We start from the raw sequence: 21,476 nt of genomic DNA on the forward strand, positions 1-21,476 counted from the left end.
TGGACAGTTTAATAAACACTTACACTGTTAACCAAACTGAACAGAAAGTTAGCATGTGCAGAAATGGACAATTGTGCTGGAACAGTCATAATACCCTTCTAACACTTTCTCACCCTGAACACTGTTTCTCATCCCCTTATCCAAATGAAACAGAAACATAATTTGAGAGACAGAGGAAAAAAGTCATGAAAGACACTTCCTTTGGATTTGAAAAATATTGGAACAGCTAGTGTTGTATTGAGAACGTGGAATGGGTGGACGTGTGGTGTTACCACTTGACCCACAAACCCAAAAGAGACAGGCATTCTCAGGGAAAGAAAAGTTTGCCATTTTAAGACTTTTTACCTCCTTCCCAATCTTACTAACATACTTATTCATTACATTAGTTTTGCATATATTAGAATGGCTCCTTTGTAATATTAACAATTCTAAAAAACTTCTTGCTGTGTAGCCTGATTAGCATGCTAATTGGGCTTCTCCTATTAAGCAGTTCTAGAGTGGTAGTTTATTCCTGGGTATCAACAGTGAAATGGTATTTAGTTAAGTACCCAGTTTAAGAGTTTATCTTCAGATTTGGATATTCTTCTAAGAAATAAATGTAACATGTTATTCTACTTCAATTTGGATGTGATCCCACCCTGGAACCATACTGGAAAGCTGTGCTAGTTGAGCAAAACTTTGATTTGAGTAACATTGTGTATATGTTTTGTATGTACAAACATATGAATTCAGAGTCTTGCTGGGTTATACACACCCAATACACACACCCAGTCTAGGAGAGCTTTTTTTGTGACATCCCCTTCTATCTGTCTGTCTGTATGCCATTGAGATATTTTTCTTTGAGAGGAAAATTATGGCACTGAGTTTGTAATTTCTTAGACAAGGCTTATGACTTCTTTTTTTTTTTTTGGTCTTAACTCAAATATATTCCAAAATGTTACACAGCAAGTGTTTCTATTTGGAAATAGCAGGTTCTTCTTTGATCCTTTTTAAGGGGAGAATACTCTGGAGCAAACGATGCATCTTCAGCTAATCCAATACTGCTTCCCTCCCACCCCCCAAAAAAGAAAGATAGAAAATAATTCTTAGAGAATAACACAGGGAATTGTGGTTGTGATAGAAATGAGGATTTTGAAAATACGTAACATATTTAACTACTGTGAATAATCTATGCATAACAGCTGGGATTATAAAAGCCCCATAATATGTCTATGATCCTAATGTGTTTCTTTGCTGTTTTGCAGGCAGACCAGTAATGATTGTAGTTGAATACATGGAGAATGGATCCCTTGACTCCTTTCTGCGGGTGAGGTGCTATTTTCTGATGACATTTGAATAAGACACCGTTCTAGGTTAAGATTTTAAATCATTTATCATAAATTAATTTCTACATAATGTTATTCATGGATTTTTAGTGAAGAATAGAAGCTTTTTCCCCAGGGTACATTTCTGAGGTACAGTGATGCATTAGAGCATGGCTGGGAAAAAAGACGTTTTAAACTTAAGAATATAATTGATTTCTTCTACAAAAGTAGCTCCCATATTTAGCAAAATGTATTTCAAATGGTGGTTTTGGGAAGGAAAAGATAAATTGAAGCACAAATGTCTAGCCTTATGGATGCAGTTCATTTTTCTCAATCACCTTCAAAAATACTTTGTTATGATTTTTTTGGTTGGTGAAGTGTAGAATAGACTCAGTAATTGATTTATAATTATTTATGGTTACTTGCATTTAACAAATTGAATTAGAAAACAGTTCACGGGTGAAATGTCTGGGCATTAATTAACCCCCAAAGGTCACTAATAAACATTAAAGAAGGGCTACAGAAAGCATGAATAATATGTAGGCACAACTGTATTTAATTTTTCCTAGAAAAGTAGAAGGAAAGGATGACCCTCCTAAGCTAAACTTATACAAAAATAGTCTCTTTGTTAACAGAACCCCTGGAAATGCTCCGGAGGCCCACTGACATAAGACGCTGTGTGAATAATTTGATTGTCAAGTATTTCAAATTCGTCTTAAAAAGTAAATGTCAGCCCTTACTAGCTCACTGCCTTGCCATTGCCATTTTGCAGAATGGTAAATCTGGGGTTGTAGGCAAGGCCAGGGCCGGGGGTTGGGGGACTTGTGAACTTGTTTGAAAGTGTATCCGAAGTGCAAAGGAGAGGTGTTGAACAAGGAGCTGTGAAAATATTTGCATGAAAATCTAGATGATGGTGATTCAAGGATGCTTTGGTAGCAGGAAGAAGAAACTGCTAAGAGAGAAGAGTGAATAAGCAGGAGGGAAAAAACCAGCCAAAACTTTAGAAAGAAGGCTTAAATCAGAGAGAGGGAGAGAAGGGCATACAGGGAGTACTTGTTTGACAGCAGGTTGAGAAAAGAAGTAGCCGCAAGAGAAGAGCATCTGGAACAGAGGATACCACCCTGAAAGCATATCAGAGCCATTATCTTAGATATTTCTAGTCATTGTTTCTCCCTTCTTTTTACTTTTGATTATTCCATAGTATTTTTTCACTAACGTTTCTTGTTGTCCTCTTCACCAACTCTCCCAAATATTTTTTTATTTTGCTTTGTCAAGAGACATGACAGATATATCTGCTATGTTGTCAGAAACACACGAGCACCACAGTTTTTGGTGAGAATTTGCTGACCTCTCAAAATCAAGTTATTTTTCTGGAGAGTTTGATATCGTCAAGTTCTTCTTAGAAACTAGGTAGGTTTTAAAAATCACACCCCTTGCCTTTCTGGCTCATCTCTCTGTCCATCTGCAGCAGACAGACTGCTGCTGATTTGAGTAGCTGGGGCTTCCCTGGTCTGTAATTTTTCAGCAGTGCCCCAGGAAGACTTGCCTGGGCCTGAAACTCTGCTCTGTGTGTGTGCCTGTGCAGAATTTCACAAAAGAGAATAAAACCAAATACTGAAATAATTCATGAAAGATCATTACCTTTCTATGAATTGCTCTAGTATGATATCTATATTCCAATTATTCTTCACGTGCATTTATTTATCAGAATAGTTACTACTTATTAGGATACTTTCATAGAAACTGACATCAGCAAAATTATGATGTTACTGTGAAGCAATACTCACATTGCATCAGATATATATTTGTAGGCAAAACTGCTGGGAGGAAATGTGAGCTAATCATTTCTGCTGCTGGTTTCCATGTATATTATTTTACAGTTTCAATTCACACTTCAGATATGATTTATTCTTCTAAAATGCTTTTTTAAAGGACTTTAGATAATATTCAGCATCCCAAAGCACTGTAGATATATCATCAACATTTCTGTTAATAATTAGCAGAGCAAATGGCTGCAAAGTAACCTATTTAAAAAGAAATCCAGCTGCTTCATTAATAATAATTGTTTCCTGGAGATATGTCTACACTTTTAAAAGCTTTTGTGAAGATACAAAGAAGCAGAGGGGGTTTATCTTTAGCAATCCTAATGAAAGGTCTTTGGTGAATATAACAGTTCTTATCTGAGATTTGGAAGGGCTTTTAAGATAGTCTACCTTTCTTATTATTTAAAGGAATCGCTTGTTACAGTGCAAAGTGTTTTTACAGAGAGGGGGGAAAAATCCTTTTTTCACCATAAGAAATATTTCCCCACACACAGCAACCTGCAAAAATTAACCAGCGCATCCCTCCAACCTGTGCTTCTCCAAAAGCCTGGAAAAATGGGTCAATCTTAAAATTTCAAAGTGAGACTCTGTGATGAACCATGTGAGGGTATTCCAGAAGAAAGACTCCTCATGGAAGACATTTGCCATCACCCTTCTCACAGCATTGGTGGGATATCAGCTTTCAAGCCAGTACAAGTTGTGCCACAAATCATAAACTCCAAGTAAAACTCTCCTTGACCCTTAAACCCTAAAATCTTAATAGCCTTTACTTCCTTGCTTTACAGGTAGGAAATAAAGCACCAAGATGTTAAGTGATTTGCATGGTATTGTGCACAAAGTGCATGGCAGAGAGTAGAAATGAAATCAGTTCCCCTGAATCCCAGGCCAGCAGCTTACACTCATCCTTCATCTTATTTAGTGCTGTATTTTGGTTGCAGTTATGTGACCAAGTCCCCAGACCAGTACCTTACTTTCTGCTATTTGTATGAATTAAACAGAAAGCTCAGGTAGATTATGTCTTCCCCACCCCACAAAATAGCCTGTATACTGGCTGTTAACTTTGAGCTTTTGAGTAAAAAATTTGGCATGCATTTGCAATATGAAGATGCTTCTTAGTGGAAAGGCATCAGCTAATTAGAACCAATTCCGTAAGATGACAGAAATTAATTACAGCAATTGTGCACCATCAGACATCCTAAATTGGTGGAGACACTTGACACTAAATTTTCCTCAGAAATCCTGCATTATTTTTGCAATTATATAAAACTTATTTCCATAAGATGAAACTCAGTTATCTTTTTTTTCTCATAAACTCGAGGCATGTAAGTTAATCATCCCACAAAAGTATACCTGAAATTTGCTGTCAATGAAATGGTCGTTTGACCAGAAAGAAGGTACATGTGACTTCATTTCTGGTAACACTTGGAGACATTTCTCTGAAAAAGGATGTGAGCTTCCATCTTAGTATTTCCTCAGGGGCTAGAGGCTCCTCTTTCAGTATTACTCCAACAGCTGCCAGATAGAAGTAATCCCTGTTTGGAAAGAAAGTGGCTAATACTTCAGTTTGGGAATTGAGGAGATCCAGGTACAATTTCCTCTTACCAACTTCCCATACAGACTTTGGATGGGACATACTGTCTTTATGTTTCAGTCACCTGCCTGTGTCATGGAGATCTTCGCAATCACTTATTCTGCAAGCATATGAGGAAAATAATAAACAGGAAGAGTTGAAAGGGCAGCTATCTGCATTGATAGAAAGATGTACTTAGTAATTAGATAGGATAGTTGTGGTCAGATATGTTTGTTCAGGCTTGTTATACAGACTATAGAAGATATGACAAGAAAGACAACCAAGAGAGACGCATAATAGAAAAAAACCAAAAACCCTAAAAACCACAAAACCTTTTTAGCAAGAAGTTTGCCACTGCTGTGGGTTTGAGATGCCTGTTCTCTGAGCATGGACATGAGTAAGTAAACCACATGGGTATTGAACCACGGCTTGTTAATCTTGCAGTCTTCATAAATGACATAAATGCAATCCCATTTTGCTGAGGGAAAATGGAGATGAGTGCCATGTTGCACCCAAGACCATGCAGCAGTTTGGAGGGTGATACAGTAATATAACCCAAGTCTGAATCCCAGTTTCACTCCCTCGCTGTTTGTGCTGGACACCACAACATTCCTCTCAGCCTTGTCTGTCAGATGATCTCAATAATTCCTAAAAGTCCTTTGCCCTGAGGTTGGTCCTTTCACCCTGACACACCCTCCCCCACTTAGCCCGCTCTCTAGTAGATGCCTCACAGACTTACGGAGCTATTAAGAGTTAAATCTCATCTACTGTTTTCACAGCTCCATCTAAAGGGTCATTCTTGGCTAAAATAATTGGATTTAGCATCACATAGACAGGAATGGGGTGATTTAGAGGCTAGGTGGCTTGTGTGCTTGGGGAGGCTACTGCTTCTTGGGTTCAGTTACACAGAATGGTATCTGGAGAGCACCTGCTGGCTGTGGTTTGTGCTCATCCTTATGCATCGTTCAGTATGGGCATGGATTTAAACCACAGAAAAGGAATGTGTATAGAAGGTGAATTTGGGGGATGTTTGTTTGTGGTTGGCTATGTAGAATCATGTAAAATGAACCAAAAAACTATCACCAGAGTATTGTAACTTCTTTCAGTATTTTTCTGCAGCTGCAGACTACCAGACTACTGTCAGTGTTTTATTCCTGCTCAGTGTCCAAGGTGTGCTAACCAATAGTCAGTGGAGTGAGGCAAGAACCGAGGACACAGCAATATTAACCAGATGAGAACTCATGGTATTGTGGCAGGTTCTGTAGCAGCCTGATACTAAAATAATGTATCAGCTGTATCCACTGCACTGTATTTTCTCACCCTTCTCTATTACGAAGGGAGTATACACCCTCCAGGGATCAGTGTGGGAAAGCAAGCTCTTCAGGGTTTGCAGCATTTTCCCTAACTGTACCCTGAAGAGACAGATGTTTAGGTTTGAAAGATGCTCCAGCCTTGCCCAGTTTTGCGAGTCTCTGAGCCGTAGGAGGAAGGAATTCATTTACCTAGGGTAATCACAGGGTCATCTTGCTTTCTTCATTGTTACTATTTGCAATAGTAATGTTCCTCTTCCTACTTAAAAACTCGTGACTAGTATATTTCCTTTCACTTCAGAAAATTAAAATACTTGTAAAAAAATGTTAGCTTTATTTACAGGCATGCATAGTAGGTAAAAATGCTGTAAAATATAGTTTGGTTTTCCAAAGAAAATATTTTCTAAAGTTTCTATAATAATATGCTTAACTGCCTCAGAGCACTAACTCCAGCAGACTGTACAGCAAATGAAACCCTAGAATTCATCACCAAATTTTAAACCCTTGAGGTCTGTCTAGCAGAGGCTAAGATAAGTGTAAAAATGTGTGGGGGAAAAAAAATGTTACTAGAAGGAGAAGATATTATGATATATTGCTCTCTGATGCAGTAATCATTATGAAGTTATTCTCACAGCAGCTTTGCTATCAGGCTCACCCTTTTTTCAACTAGAGTTTAGATGCTGCAGCAGACACCTACATTTAGTGAGTTTGGGGGAAGGGGAGAAAAGAGAAAAATGAAGACTTGTAGAAAGTTCTACAAAACACTGTTGTAAAGTGTATGTTGTATATCCATCTAACTTGGCCTCACTAGACATAGTCAGCTTTGGGGAAAAGAGGCCAGATGGCCTTTCCTAAGTTTAATGGTTCCCATTATTATTTATCTGCATCCAGAGAGGCAACAACATTAGAGCTCATAACTAATACTCCTCCTTTTGCTTTCACACACAGCATTGATGTGCACTTTTATTTATTGGAGGCATGTTCCTTTTGTGGTAAGATAAAGGTGGCATTTTGCTTTAAAAAATGACTCTGTAAAGAAGAAAACCTGCACTGGAGACTGATGATACCAATATTTTTCTCTGAACCAAAAAAACAATTGAAGAATTAGAAACTGTGTTGGAATGAATGTGTTACTTTAATAGTGAAATTGTAAGCAGCATTTATGTACGTGATCTGAGATTACACTAAGCAGCTGTCACTGATGCTGCAGAGCCAATGTTTGTTGTCAAGCAATGTTTTACCCTGCCAAAAGGAGGTAGAAAACAGTATTTTTGATACTGCTGTGAGAAGTTAATTTAGAAATGCTGGGTATTTTTAATCACTATAGTTATTCTTCCTACTGAGCAACAAGGAATTTATTACAAGCTGTCTTGCATTTGAAGCCAAAAAGAATTTGATAGGTAATGTGGACACTCTCAGTGTGCTCTTTATCTTTGCAAACTTGTGGAGAATACGTAAGAAACCAGGAGATCAAAACAGAGCCAATGTCATCCATGTCTTTAAAAAGAAGGGAAAAGAGAAGCCAAGAAATTACAGGCCAGTCAGCTTAATGTCAACTGCTATAACATTTCTGGAACAAATTATCAAAAAGTATTTTTAAACACCTTAAAGATAACAGTAAGATAAGTATGAGCCAACATAGATTTGTCAAGAACAAATTATGTCAAACAGCCTGGTTTCCTTTTGTAACAGGGCACAGGCTTTGTGGGTATGGGAGAAGCAGTTGATATCATAAATCTTGACTTTAGTAAGGCTTTAAAACTCTCTCACATGAGATCCTTATGAGCAGCTAGAGAAATAATGGTCTTCATGAAATATCTGTTGGTGGATGCTGTACTGGCTATATACTGTATGGAGAGAACAGACTTTGCACAGAAAGATATATGCAGTAGGGTTGTTCTGCAGTCTATGTTTCCCCATATTTTCATTAACCTTCTGGATCCTGAGACTGCAATTAAACTTAGGAAATTTTCAGGCAGTGCAAAGCCAAGTAGGAACACAGGCAGACAGCAGGACAGAGCTAGAATTTAAAATCATCACAACAAATTTAAGAAATAATTTAGTAACTAATTAGTTTTAAAAACTAATTAGAAATAAGTAAGAACAAGGGCATGATACTCCACTGAGGCCGGAATAAACAGCTATAGAGTAGAGGACAGAGAGTAATTGTTTGGAAAGAAGTCTGCTGGAAGAAATTACTCTAGAGGTTGCAGTAGGTCAGGGGTGTCACGTTGTGAAAATGGCAAATACCACAATGAAATCTAGAAACAGGAGTATCCCGTGCAAGGTCTGTGAAGTAACTTTTCCTCCCTGCTTCACATTGGCAAGGCCTCAGAGTACTGCGTCTTGTATGACCTTAAGACTTCAGGAACTGTATGGAATAGGTGGGCAGAGTCCACAACAAAATCAAAAAGAATAGTTGCCAAGCAAATGAGATCTGTGGACAGAACCTGTGTTAAGCCTAAAGAAAAGGGCAAGAGAGATATTTAGTCTTCATGGGCATAAAAAAGCAGTTGCAAAGAGGACTTGAAATCTGTCTCAGTCAAGGTGACATGCTCAACAGAGGCATCTTATTTAAGATGTGGTATAGGGTCGGTATGATAAGAAATATTGGCCCTAATGGTCTTTATATGCAGGTAAGAAAAGCATGTCAGGAATGACGCAGGGTGAGGAGATGATTTGATCACCCCTCAAAGTCCCTTCCAGCTCTGTGGTTCTGTGACAGCTATATTCCAGTGCACCAAAGTGGGCAAGGACACCTGGTTATTCCAGGACATCCATTTCTTGTTGCTGCAGCTAAGTAAAGAAAACGGGGTCACTCCTGCTGTTCTGTCCAGATTTGAGGGTAGCTATTGCATCCTAAAATAAGCTTTGGAAGGGTTCATCATGCAACATTTTTTTTAATAATAAAAAGATTTCCCATATTTTAATGGTTGAAGAGGCACTTAGATTCTTGTGTAGGATCACTCAGTAGCATTTAACATGAACTAAAGTAATTTTGGGTTTTTAGGTATTATATTTAATGAAATTAGGTACTACTAATTGTAGAGAGCCCTGTTAAAAGTTGATTAGAGAACAAATTGGCAGTTGACCTTATTCAGTACCAGTAATATAAACCTGAGTGCAATCCACATGATAGTATGAAGCATGAGTTATACTTCCAGGAAATACCAAGTTGCAACTTGAATTTTGGAAGATTTATCCTGCTAAAGTTCTGCCATTTACTTTGTGTAGTAGAATAGTAACAATAAATGCATAGAAAAAACTACATCTTTCATATAGTGACCAGTGGGAACTGTCAACTGCTGAATATGATCTAAGTTAGACAAAGACACAACATTTTCAATGCTATTCTCCATCTAAAATAAGATCTAAATCATCTGCAGTAAAATATTTAGACCTGTAGCAAATCCTGTACACTTCTCAGAATATAAGGGCATAAAAGTTCTCTGGCTTGTAGGGCAAATAAAGAAGTGGATTTTAGAATAGACAAAAGCCCAGAAACAATACAGAAAAAATTCAATGACCACCCCTCCAAAAGGTTACTCAGCAGTAAAATGGAAAAAAATCTTCTGAAGAAGAACAATTATATGGGCTTGTAGAAAAGCACTGAACTAGTGCACGCTGGAGCTGGAAACTAGAGGGTGAAAAGCAATGAGAGAAACTTAGGATACCACACTTCCTCCCCTGCCGTAACTGACCCTCTTCACCAGCCCATTATACATCAGTGCTATTGAAAGGTCTGTAACAGGAGGAGAATATTTCATGTACATAAGGTTTTCAAAAGCAAACTGTAGCTGATGAAAAAACATTTGCAGGGCTGCATAAATGCAATGGCAACTACTCAGATATTGCATCTATACTCGGCTGTTGAGAAAAGTTTATTTAGCAAAGCCATTAAAGCCTGATTAAAATTTGATGGAATGATAGGATAAATGTGGTAAGTCCACTGAGGTCTGAATTGCTGCCAATATTGATTAACACCCTTACCACCCCAGTGGGAATCCTATCAAAAGCATATTTCAAATCTAAGCCATGGGAATCAGAATAAAGCCCTGGATAACAACCGCCACATCATTCAGATGAGTGTTTTATGTCCCTATATGACAGGCGAATGAAATGAGATAATGGAAAGTTGCCAAAGGATTGGTTTGACTCACAGATGTATGTGGGGATTTACAAATGCTGAAAATATGAGGCCAGATTCATACCTGGTATAATTTCATCAGCTTAGTTGAATTTTCCAAGGGTTAAATATGGCCCATAGTCTCTGTCCTGATGAGCTTAAATCAGACAAATATTTTGATATATTGGGAGATAACAGTTTATAGATTGTAAGGGAATACAACTGGCATGGAAACTGATGCAGAAGTGATTACAGAGAGACTTGAGAGAGAGAAGACTGTTTTGCTGACAGGAAAAATGTAGTTGTTCCAACTGCAAGGCTGGCAATGAAATTATATAAAACCAAGCATGAGAAGGAACAGAGGAGAACAGACGCTGAAGAGGATTCAGAGAAATATACAGAGGGAGAAGAAGGACAGAATAAAATTGCAACTGGTATGTTAGCAAGTCTGTTATTTCTTTAAAGGTGGAGATAAGAAGCTTGAACTTTTTGTGTCAAAGCAGAATCCCAAAGAAATTTGAAAGAAGGAGGGAGACAATGGCAAAAGCATGAGATTGTTTTTAACTCGCGCATTTCTGCTATACTGGTAAGGCAAATACTGAGATTTGGAAAGAGCAGAAAAAGGTTATGTTTTATGAAAAATCAGTCAAACATGGTCTAGATCTGAAAGACCGCAAATTAAAAAAGGAAGGAAGGAATGCTTGTGATCCAAGGGGACAAAGATTAAGGGAGGTGTTGCAGATGACTCTGAGGTTTGTTGAAAGAATGGAGCTGTTAATGATGATAAGGAGGAGGTAAAATCTAGAGGTTTGGAGGCTTGGTTTTGTTTGGCGCTTTGTTGCAGGGACAGGGAGGCTTGGTTGGGTGTTTTGCAAAAGTCAGTCATAGGTGCTTTGTTCCAAATCCTAACTCTACAAAAAACTAAAAATGTTATCCATACAGGGTAAGTGTGAAGAGTATTAACTGTTTGCAACCAGCTTAATAAATTTTGAGTCCATTGAACAGTTAGAATTATTAAATAAAAAGCAAAACCCAAATCCCACGTGGCTTCATTGCATAAAATACTGGATAGACTTCACATCCTTCCTTTACTGGAAGAGGCTTAAAGTATTTAAGAATATTGTCTTTTGTCTCTCTTTGCTTAATTGCTAGATAGAAAGTTTTTATTTAAAATATCTGTCACTGGCATGTTTTGGACTCTGAGAGGTTCCCCTTATTCTTGTGGCAGATGCCTGTGATGGGGAATTTCATAGGCCTGTAACAGGGGATGGCCTGTAAAATGTCTGCTTATCACACTTGTGTCTTGACCCTCAGCTGAGAGTAGTCTGCAGAACTAACTGCTTACAGGTAGCTTTGATGGAGACAACAAAGGAAGGGGGTTGCTTATAGGTATGACATGATTGCTTGGAGTGATCTGTCTCCCCTTTTGCACTGGGCATTTAGAGACAAAAAGGCTCCAGAGTACTGACACAAGAGAAACAGTGAGAACATTCAAGGGGGGAAGTTGCTATGAATCAGTTATAAATAGCTGGTTTCAAAGAAGTGTCATTAAATGCGCTCTGTTTAGAGAAGTCTGCAAGATGGTTGTGGCGTTTGGTCACTGATGGAAGCACGGCTTCATAAATGTAAGTGTTGCTGGGAAGTATGATAAGGCTGTGAGGTGTTCTAGCTGACAAGGTGTGTTAGAATCTGAATATTTGCATTCTGATATGTTGGCTTAGACCAACAGCTTGGAAACCTAGCCATGTAGCAACCATACAGATCTTCGTTTTACCATTTTCTTTCTCTTTTTTTGTCTTGTGTTTGTAACCTGACATAGCAGTACTGGTCAGTAACTGGTGAATGTTGCCTGTAATGCAGGTTTTCATACACTGCTGCACTTGGGCTCTTCTTCCATTTGATTTTTGAAAGGAATTGAAAGAGTTTCAAGACACTGTGCAAGTTCTACAAATTGCAGAATCCACATTGTGTCTGCCTTTTCTGTTTGCTGAGTTTGTCTGTCTTTTTGTTTGTACCTAACAGAGTTTAATTGAGTAATAGTGACTTTAGGAACTAGTTCCTCCAGCTTCTTTACAGGCAAACAACTTTTCAATATAGCAGCCTGTTATGCACACTAAATGACTTATGATTTAAGAATGTATAATCTCTTGATTTAAGTAGAGGTATAATATATATTAGAGGCAGGTCTTGATCTAAGATTGCTTCATCTCAGAAGATTAATAACATGAGAAGCAAGTAACACCAAACTTCTCCACGTCTGGGGTTTTGTGGTTTGTTTGCGGGTTTTTTGGTAACCTTAATTACATCTGATTCCCTATTTCTTTAAATGTTTATATCCTGACTAGCTAGATATAGGCCCCAAATCATTGAATCGTGATGGAAATGCTGAAATACTTTGCTAATCAGGGATAAAGTTAAGCATATCTGTACAGTTCAGCCTGTTGCTTTGCTGAATCTAGTAAACTTACTGAACTTACTGTAAATTTCTCCCCTACAAAATTCATCTTGCTTAAATGAACTAAGTGATAGAAGTGTCCTGAATGCTGATCAGAACACTGCTACTTGTCTGTAGTCCAATGCTGAAGGTGTTGAAAGAGAAGATGGAAAGTTAACTTGCTTGTAAGGAAGAGTTGTTTGGTTTTGTTTGGCTATTCCTGCTAACATAAAAGCCTGGCTCACTGAGTAATCCGTGAGAAGCTAAATATCTGCCAGCTGAGGTCACAAAAATGCTGCTGTAAACAGTCTGCTGTAAATGGTAGGTAGGGCAGACTTAAACCAGGCAAAGACCCCATAATCAGATTTCTGTAGAGGTACTCGCTTGGTCCCCACTGCCGCATAATTCAGGAGCCTTCTGACGTAGGAGGTACAGAAGTGTTAACATTAATGTTGCAGATGGGAAACTGAGGTCCACTAAGATTTACCAGATGGACAAGTGTGGTTAACAATTTAACTCTTATTTAAAGATGTTAAACTCCAATAGATTTCAGCAGGAATTAAGCAGCTTAATGCATTTGTGAGTGTGATTTTAGCAGGCTTAGTCAGCCAGGAAGACTTTGGAAAAGCTACGTGACCCCTGGATTTTAGCCCAAATCTCTTTTTTAATCTAGTGTTCAGAGATTATATGGTGTTAGGTGCAGAACAGACATGGGGTAAAGCCCCACACTTTTTTCATATTTATTGGGGGGGGGGGGGTATTTTGTACAAATGCCCCCAGAAAAAGCAAAAAGTGAAGTAAGAGCAGTATCTCATGCAGACAGTCAAGGCTGAAGCAATAAAAGGGGGGGAGGGGGTGTTTCCTGAGGCCATGGAGTAAGAGATGAAGAGAGGATTTTTCTGTGTATTGTCATTTTTGTATTAAAAAATAGTGTTTGGGGAAAATGTTCTTAATAACTGGCGATAAAACACATTAAAAGCTGTCAGCAGAAAGACTGTGGAGTATGTGAAAATATGGAAGAAAAGGCGGATAAACTGCACAATGAGACATGGGATAGTTTGCACTGCTGACCAAGCTAAATACTTGAAAAAAGCTTGCAGTGGGCAGGTTGGCTGGATGGGTATTTTAAATATGAGCTGTAGTTAATATCACTAGTATGAAATTAATGAAAAGTAGCTGTGTTCTTTGAACTTGCATCTTTACTTGCAGAAGCATGATGGCCACTTCACAGTTATCCAGCTGGTTGGCATGCTGCGGGGGATTGCATCTGGTATGAAGTACCTCTCGGACATGGGCTATGTACACCGTGATCTGGCAGCCCGTAATATCTTGGTCAACAGTAACCTCATGTGTAAAGTCTCTGATTTTGGTTTGTCACGAGTGTTAGAGGATGATCCTGAAGCTGCTTACACAACAAGCGTAAGTTTGTCTTAATCTAATTTGAACAGCTGATTGCCTTGCGCCTCTTTTATTCCAGTTTCAGATTTGTCTATGCCATAGGAATAGTAGTTTGAATTGGCTTTGTTCCATTCTCAGTCCATGTGGTTTAATTGCACTGCCAATGTGTTTAAAGGAAGCGTTTTTGATTTTTGGCTAAGGGATGCATAATAAACTTGGGCAATTTTTTTTTTTAAGCAAATGTGCAAGTATAAGTAGGAGAGGTTTTCCATTCTTGTCTGAGTTTTGTGTTTAGTTTTTGTTGGTTTCTTTTTTTTCCCCCCCACATCGTTTCCCCTTCTGCTAACTTGTGTTCATTTACAAAGATATGTTTTTAAAAGAGGGGGATAGGGGAGGAGAGAATCTCATGAATTCCACTGTTAGAAGCATGGTATCAAGCCTTGTATTTGTAAATTAAAACTTTAATTTTATTTCCCTTAAGCTTACCTTCTAACAGGATACGTAGGACCTTTCTCTCAAGGTTTAAGTCTCATTTCATTAATACTTAAATTCCTTATGTGATGCAAGTAAATTTTTATAGTGGAAAATGGGGTTTGGGTGGGGGTTTTTTAGTTGTTTTTTTTGTTGTTGTTTGTGGTGTTGGGGGGGTGTGTCCACTGAAGTGAAAAATTCTTGAACATGGAGAAGCTTTTTAAAATTTGACTTGGAGGAAAAAAAGTATATTTTACCTACAGGAGGAAGAAAGTGGGGGAAGGAGTGTGTTGATGCTAATAAAATTACAAGTTCAGATACAGCATTTTTTCATCATACCAAAATGTTCAATTACATTCCTGTTATGATTATTACTACAACATTAAGAATCTTGGCTAATTATAAGCTGATTTCAAGTAACTTTCATATCTGTCGCTGAAACTAAAATTATTTCAGAGACAGAGTGCATTCTTATTAGTACTGTCACAAAATGCACAGAATTGCTGTTTTCCCATGCTAGGGCACAGTGACAGAATTCTAACAGAGATAATAAATTAGCATTAAATAATTTATTTTGACGTATTTCAAACTTTTTTTTTTCCATTTCACTTTAAAAAGTGATGTATGGCCAAAATGAGGAGCTCATCTAATTTAACTGTATTATAGTAAGTACTCTGGTGTATCTATTGAATTCAATATAGCTACTGTAATGGAATTACAGAACTTTTATTTTTGTTGTTGTTTAAGCCTAAAATAGGGGTGTTCTGATAAATTCACTGTAAATTACACTTCCTAGAAGAAGGTCTACACAGAACTCCAAGATGACTAGAGCAAAACAAGTCAGTTTGCAAGGTTTTCTATAAGTATTAATATGCAAGCGGGGGGGGGGGGGGGGCAGGGGGTAATCCGTTTTTTCCTTTATAGGGGAGATTTTCCTCATTTGGTTCTCAAAACCTCTTTTGCTTCACACTGCTTCTTAGTATGAGGCTTGAAAGGAAAAATAAACATTACTGCAGCTTAAGAAGATATCACATGTTGGCTGAGCCTTGCTAATTGTCTGTGTGAGCGTGCTCAGCTGGCAGAAAATGCCCCCAGTGACAGGCAAGTTAAGTTACATTGCTCAGCTCTGATCATGGGCTAATCAGCTCAGCTGGTGGAAGGCACTGGAAATTGCCAAGCAGTCTCTCCCAGTTAGGTTCAGGAAGAAGCCCAAATGATAATTTAAGGCTTTCAGCCATTATTTATCCTGTAAGTTTCTACTGGGTACCAATACTGAACAATTAGTTTTTCAGAGTTAGCTAATGCCTGCCTCTTTCATCATAGCTAGAGCTACGTTTAATCAGGAAATCCTATGTTGTTAAAAAAAGGAATATTTCATAGCAATGTATCTGTGTTGAAGGACTTTCTTGAAACATAGGACAGGCTTTGATGAAATGCTCACTACTTTCTTATCGGTTCACCTAGCTGGTTAACGTGAGAGTCTGTGAGGCAGCTGTTGTAGGTGGAATACCTCCGAGCCATTGCTTCAGTCCTCCAAAGGTTGCAGCCATATGCTGTACTAGAAAATCATGCTGAGCAGGTATCTATAGCATGTCCATTGGGATACTGCAAATAAAGAGGGAACATTACAGAGCCTGATGGCCAGTGGCAGGACCCTGTATCAGCCAGACATTTAGCGTGAATCTGCTTCGACCATGACCTCACACAAAGATGATCAAAAAGCTTTGAAACTCAGGTGCGAAAATGCTATGTGTCATTACAATATGAACTAAAAACTTTGTAAATGGGAAGAATTCAAAGCAACAGAGTCAGGCATAATAGAAATTAAAATAATTTTAAATCACTCGTTCCTTCAACTCCAGTTCCCTCTGTCCTTGGAAGTGAGTCTTCACATCCAGACTGTTTCAATTGCTGTGGCTGAGTCTGCCCAATTGTATTCTGTCACCTTGGGTCCTTGGGAAATGTCTTTCCCCCATCTCTGAGGGTAGACTGACTTCTGTAGTCCCTGTTCCTTGTTGCAGACGTTCTGTATGATCTGGTGATAGCTGTGTATTCTGTGGGATGCTCTCGCCTGCCATATGGTCCATCCTCTGGGTCGTCTTCCCCTTGAGCAGGTCCAGTAGGTGTTCTCTGTAGGAATGCTCTGTAGGGAGTCGAATAGCCCTGTCACTTTTTACAGGACACAGCACAATTATGACCAAAACAGGGCAGAGGGAGGAAGAAGGAAATGTTTGGTCACAGTGACTGTGGAGGACTCAGTGAAGACTTTCACCCTTTAAGCAGTCTTTCATGGTAACAGAAAAAAATAGAACCCCACACTGGATGTCATGTCCTCTTGCAGCTTTCACTGACCATTGTTATGTCATTGACCTCATACCTCATCATGAACATCTTCCTAATAGCCAGCCACATGTATTACTAGAGGTTTTTATAGTATCTAGTTCCATACTGTGCTTTTTCCATATGAAGGTTAAACCCTCAGTGCTCTTACAAAGGTTCTGGTGCTTTTAGAATTTGTGTTTCCTCTCCACAGAGACTTTTCTTGATAACAGCCCAGTACCTGTAGCTACAAGAAATGCATAGAGTAGGTCTGCATATTGAATAGTAGTATTTTAGGCTCACATCTCCCAGTATATACCACTGTCTGTCAGCGCTCAGAGGAAACTGTGATTATTTTTTATTCCCCTTTTTGTCTTAGTCTTGGTGTCAGAAATAAATGGTACAATTGGATGGTTTTTTTTGGAAACAAGAGCTACAAGACAACCTAAGTCAAACAGAAGCCAAAAAGTAAAATTTTATATCTGTGATGCTGTGGTCAATATTGTGTGAATATATTCCCAGACATAAAAATGTAAATTGATGCAAAATACAAACTGTGGCAAAACAGGTTGCATTCTCCCCAAAATAAGCCAAAAGGCCCTCATATCTTATGAATTTACCACATCTGAGCAGGCACAGCCTTGAGTCAGATGGTTGACATCTTTTGCTTTGTTTTCCTGTTGTCATTCAATATACGTATCTTCCTTTTTACTCACTGGTTTAGAATAGGTCTTATATTCTTTCTATTGGCACATCCTTCCACATGCAGGGCAAAAATCAGGACTCGAAGTCTAAGAAAAGCAATAACACTGACAGGTAAAATCTGGAAAGGAAACCACCTAAAAAATTACTACATTCTGTGCTCACACTGAAACACTAGTTAGGAGACTATATTCAATGAAGTAGTGATGGAAAACCTGACAAATGCCCCAAAATAACACAATTTAAGATCATTATGTTTCCCGAGAATTTCTGACTGTGACACTCCTGGTCGGAGAGCTGTTGAATGCTTTAAAACAGTACATGAAAAGACTGAAATATCAGAAAACAGCTTTCTGACTTCCATGAAGCCTTTTTTTTTTTCTTTTGTCCTCCAGCCTATTGAGACAGAGGATTTAAATATGTTTTTGATAAGAGAGTTGGTAGGAAATAAGAGATTGGCTTCTGTTTGCTATCGGCAATTGCAAAACTTACAGCAAGTATAATTTTTAGAATAGGAAAGAGGAATTAAAAGTTAGGAATGTCTGACTGCCAATTTTTGTGTTTCAGGTTGATCAGGAAAAGACAAGGTAAATTTTGGGATAACTGAATAGTATGGGGGTTTTTCCATGGAGACAAAATTTTCATTTTTAGTAGTGGTTTCCAAGGCAACAGTTGCTCATAAAAAGATATTTCTAGTATATAAACAAGCACTTCTGTCAATATAGAGATTGTCTAGGCTCTTGCATCCCTGCTTTTAGATAGACTATGTTATATGATGTAGATTCATTTAGTTTAAAACAAAGTCAGAGTTCGCATGTATTTCAGAAAGAACCATGTGTCTCCAGAAAAACTATGTGCATATATATAATCAGAACAGGATCTGTGGCACTACTGCAAAAAGGACTAAACTGGTATTTATTAAAGGTGACACCTTAAGATTCTGCTTTAAGTCTGATTTTGTCTGTGAGACAAAAAGCTGCTACAAACTGAATTATATGATACATAAAGAAATGTATTCTAGATTTCTTTCTCTTATCAGCTGTATTTTTGAATTCAGCCTTAATATATAGAATATTTTCTTATTTCCTTAATGCTAGTTGGAGAATTGATTTATTGCATTGCATTTCCTGAATCATTTGATGAACTTTATGGGTCTGACTCTTCTCAAGCCAGTTGGATAAAATATGCCATCCAGGGACATTTCAGGCTTATTAGTTTCTTTAGAGGACCAAAGCAGATTGATGCTAGTAATCTATATAAATACCAGCAAGTAGCAAAATGTTGGGGTGATCAGGATATGGACTTCATATTTTTTACGTTGTTATATAATTTCCATATGTCAAGACATTTTCTGTTTTCTCTTACTCATACATAAATCATGGGTTTGGAGGGAGAAAGTTTAATTTGCTAAAAAGTAAAACAAGATGCAAACAATTTTCTAGTTAATTTGGGATGTCAACTAATAGCTTCTGAACAACCTGAGTGCTATGACAAGCATATTGCCTGGACATTTACTTTAAGAATCAAATTAATCATAGACAATGGAGTAAATTGATTATTGGCAACCACTCAGGAAAAAGAGGCTGCATACTGTAAAGTTCTGTATAAACCTGTTTTCCTGAAAACTAATTGGTGACATAAGGTTGAACACAGTCATTGTCAACTAGTTAATTCTGTATGTAACGTGACAACAGCGCATTTTGTCATCACCAAACTGAGAGAAACAATGATAGGCATGATGCATCATGACTATGTTTTTTCTCAGTCTGAAACCAGGCACGTGGTGTGGAATCCCACCAAGCCTTTCCCTTATGTGGAGGGGGTTTTTTTACATTTGATCTTGCTAGGGACTGGATGAAATATCAGTGGGCTGATGTGGTTTGTAACACATTTTGCCCTGTGAGAAGAATAATATTTGTTCTCCTTGAGCTTTGCAACTTCACCTTTCCAGGCTGAAGCCTGGCATGGGTACCTTGCCTGAATACTCTATTGAAAGCCCATTTGAAACCGTATGGCCCGGGCCTGTTTGCAAACCCCACCTTTCTCCATCTTTCCATAGCAAAATAAGCTCTTTGCAGTAGCCTTGCTCTCCTCACTACATCTATCCTCCTTGGCATGTAAAAGGAGGGCATGCCCATTCACAAGTCCTCTAAGTCTTCCTTGCAGCTTGTAAGGCAGTCCTACAGTCTGACACCTCCAAACAGAAAGTCAGCCTTCTCTAGTGACTCTTAGTGAGATGAGTAGGGCAGACACTTCTCTTCGTGGTACTCTTCTCACGCCACCCCATGGTCTTCCTGATCACTCTGAAAATCCCTTTCTTGTGTCTCTTTCCCGTCACATCCACTCCATAGCCAAGCATCAGATGCAGGATATTTGCTCAGACAGTATTTTGTAAGATGGCAGATTAGCTGGAAGTGATGGGAAAGGAAAAGCACAGTTATTTCCATTTAGTTAAAAGGTAAATATTTAGCCCTTGTGGCCACAGATAAAATGTGTGCCCTTCATGACCTGACTCCTACTTTTCAGGGCTGAAGTTTGGAGAAACCTTTTAACTAAAGGTTGTATCCTTCCAGGGCTGCTATGTGAGATTATAATATTGTTTGCCAAATTAGAGTTACAGAGCTCAGTGGGATCTTGAAGGGGTTGTCTTTTGATAAGGCAATTGGTATCATCTTGCCTCATCAGGACTATTGTGTTCCTGTGTAGGAATCCAGCTGCTGGCAGCTGCTGTCTATCTCCAGACTGCACGTCCCTGTTCGTAGCTGGGCGTCAGCCTGGTGTGTGCAATGGGTTGCTTTTAACTACAATATAACCGTAGGAATGACTCTAGGGAGCTCTGGTACTAACATATAAAGTGAAAATATTTTCAAGTAGTTAATTTCTCAGAGCATGGGCAAGAAGTCAAGAAGCAAGTTAATAAGAGCTATGCTAATGTGCTCAGCCTGCACCAGTGGATGGGAGATGCAGTAACTAGTTTAAAGTGTGTGATGGGATTCATGTCAAGTGGTGGTGAGATGAATCACCTTCACATAAGTTGCCAGCTTCAGCTGGATGCATTCCCCATTCTTAGCGGATGGATGGGGTTGGAGGCCCTGCATGTGCTCCCTTCAAGCCTCTGTATTCTGTTGTGTTGGCCTGGACAAAGATAAAATGTGCTCAGGTTATGCTCAGGGACAAATAGCCAATGGGTAAAAGAGTAGCCGAAGGAAGGAGTGTCTTTAAAAAAAGACTTGTTGCCTTTGGGACTGTAACGGTGTGAGGTGTGATGAATTTTAATAAGTAATTCTATGTTTAAAAGGAACAGAAATCCCAAATTTACTCATTCAGTGTAGGGCATGGTACTTGGTATTTACTTGGCTTATTTATAGTAGCCCCTGAGGATGAAGATATGTGTCTTTGACAAAATTTAAGTATTTTAATACATCCACTCTCTTGGGTTCTCTGTTCAGCTTTTACCCAGCTGTGATCCCAAGTTCATTTAGGAGGTTTTCTGGTTTATTTAACCTTCCTGAAAGTTAGTAATAGAAAGGTTAACAGGATATAACACAGGCCACAACAAAAGCAGACCCTTAGGAGGAAGGTCCAAGGACAAGAATGAGACATAAATATAAAATTACATTCTCGCATGTTTTGTCTAACTTTCTACTTCTGTGAGTACTTTCTTCCTCACTGTAACAGTTGTCATTTGAGTTCTGAAAGTGTATGAAAAAAGGCATGAAAATTTGCATTTAGATATACAGACAATCAAAAGGAGCTTAATTCAGAGAGATTTCTAAATTAAATGGTTGAATTTAATTGTAAAACTTAATATAATAGCTCTCTCATCCCTGCTTTTCCTCCCCACCACACCACCCCAAGTAGGAACTCCAAATACACATTTGGCGGAGAAACACAGTTGGAAATTTTGCATTTCACTTTTTCATGCTCAAAATCATTATGTTGATGAACTCAACACCAGTATACCCTAACATCTTGGCTATAAAAAGGGTGATACTTTGCACTTCATTCCTAATGTGACT

The 21,476-nt window shown here is 38.4% G+C and overlaps 1 protein-coding gene across 5 annotated transcripts in view; it reads left to right on the forward strand.

Moving 5' to 3' along the window:
- LOC126049027 (ephrin type-A receptor 6) overlaps positions 1–21,476 on the forward strand; it is a 516,299-nt gene that overhangs the window by 447,204 nt on the left and 47,619 nt on the right. For all 5 annotated transcript variants that reach the window (XM_049824756.1, XM_049824759.1, XM_049824757.1 and 2 more), the window contains 2 exons: positions 1,245–1,306; positions 13,777–13,986. In XM_049824756.1, coding sequence (XP_049680713.1) covers positions 1,245–1,306; positions 13,777–13,986 — 272 coding nt within the window. The remainder of the gene's footprint in view (positions 1–1,244; positions 1,307–13,776; positions 13,987–21,476) is intronic.

The sequence above is a fragment of the Accipiter gentilis genome, chromosome 21 (genome assembly GCF_929443795.1).
Source record: "Accipiter gentilis chromosome 21, bAccGen1.1, whole genome shotgun sequence".
NCBI lineage: Eukaryota > Metazoa > Chordata > Aves > Accipitriformes > Accipitridae > Astur > Astur gentilis.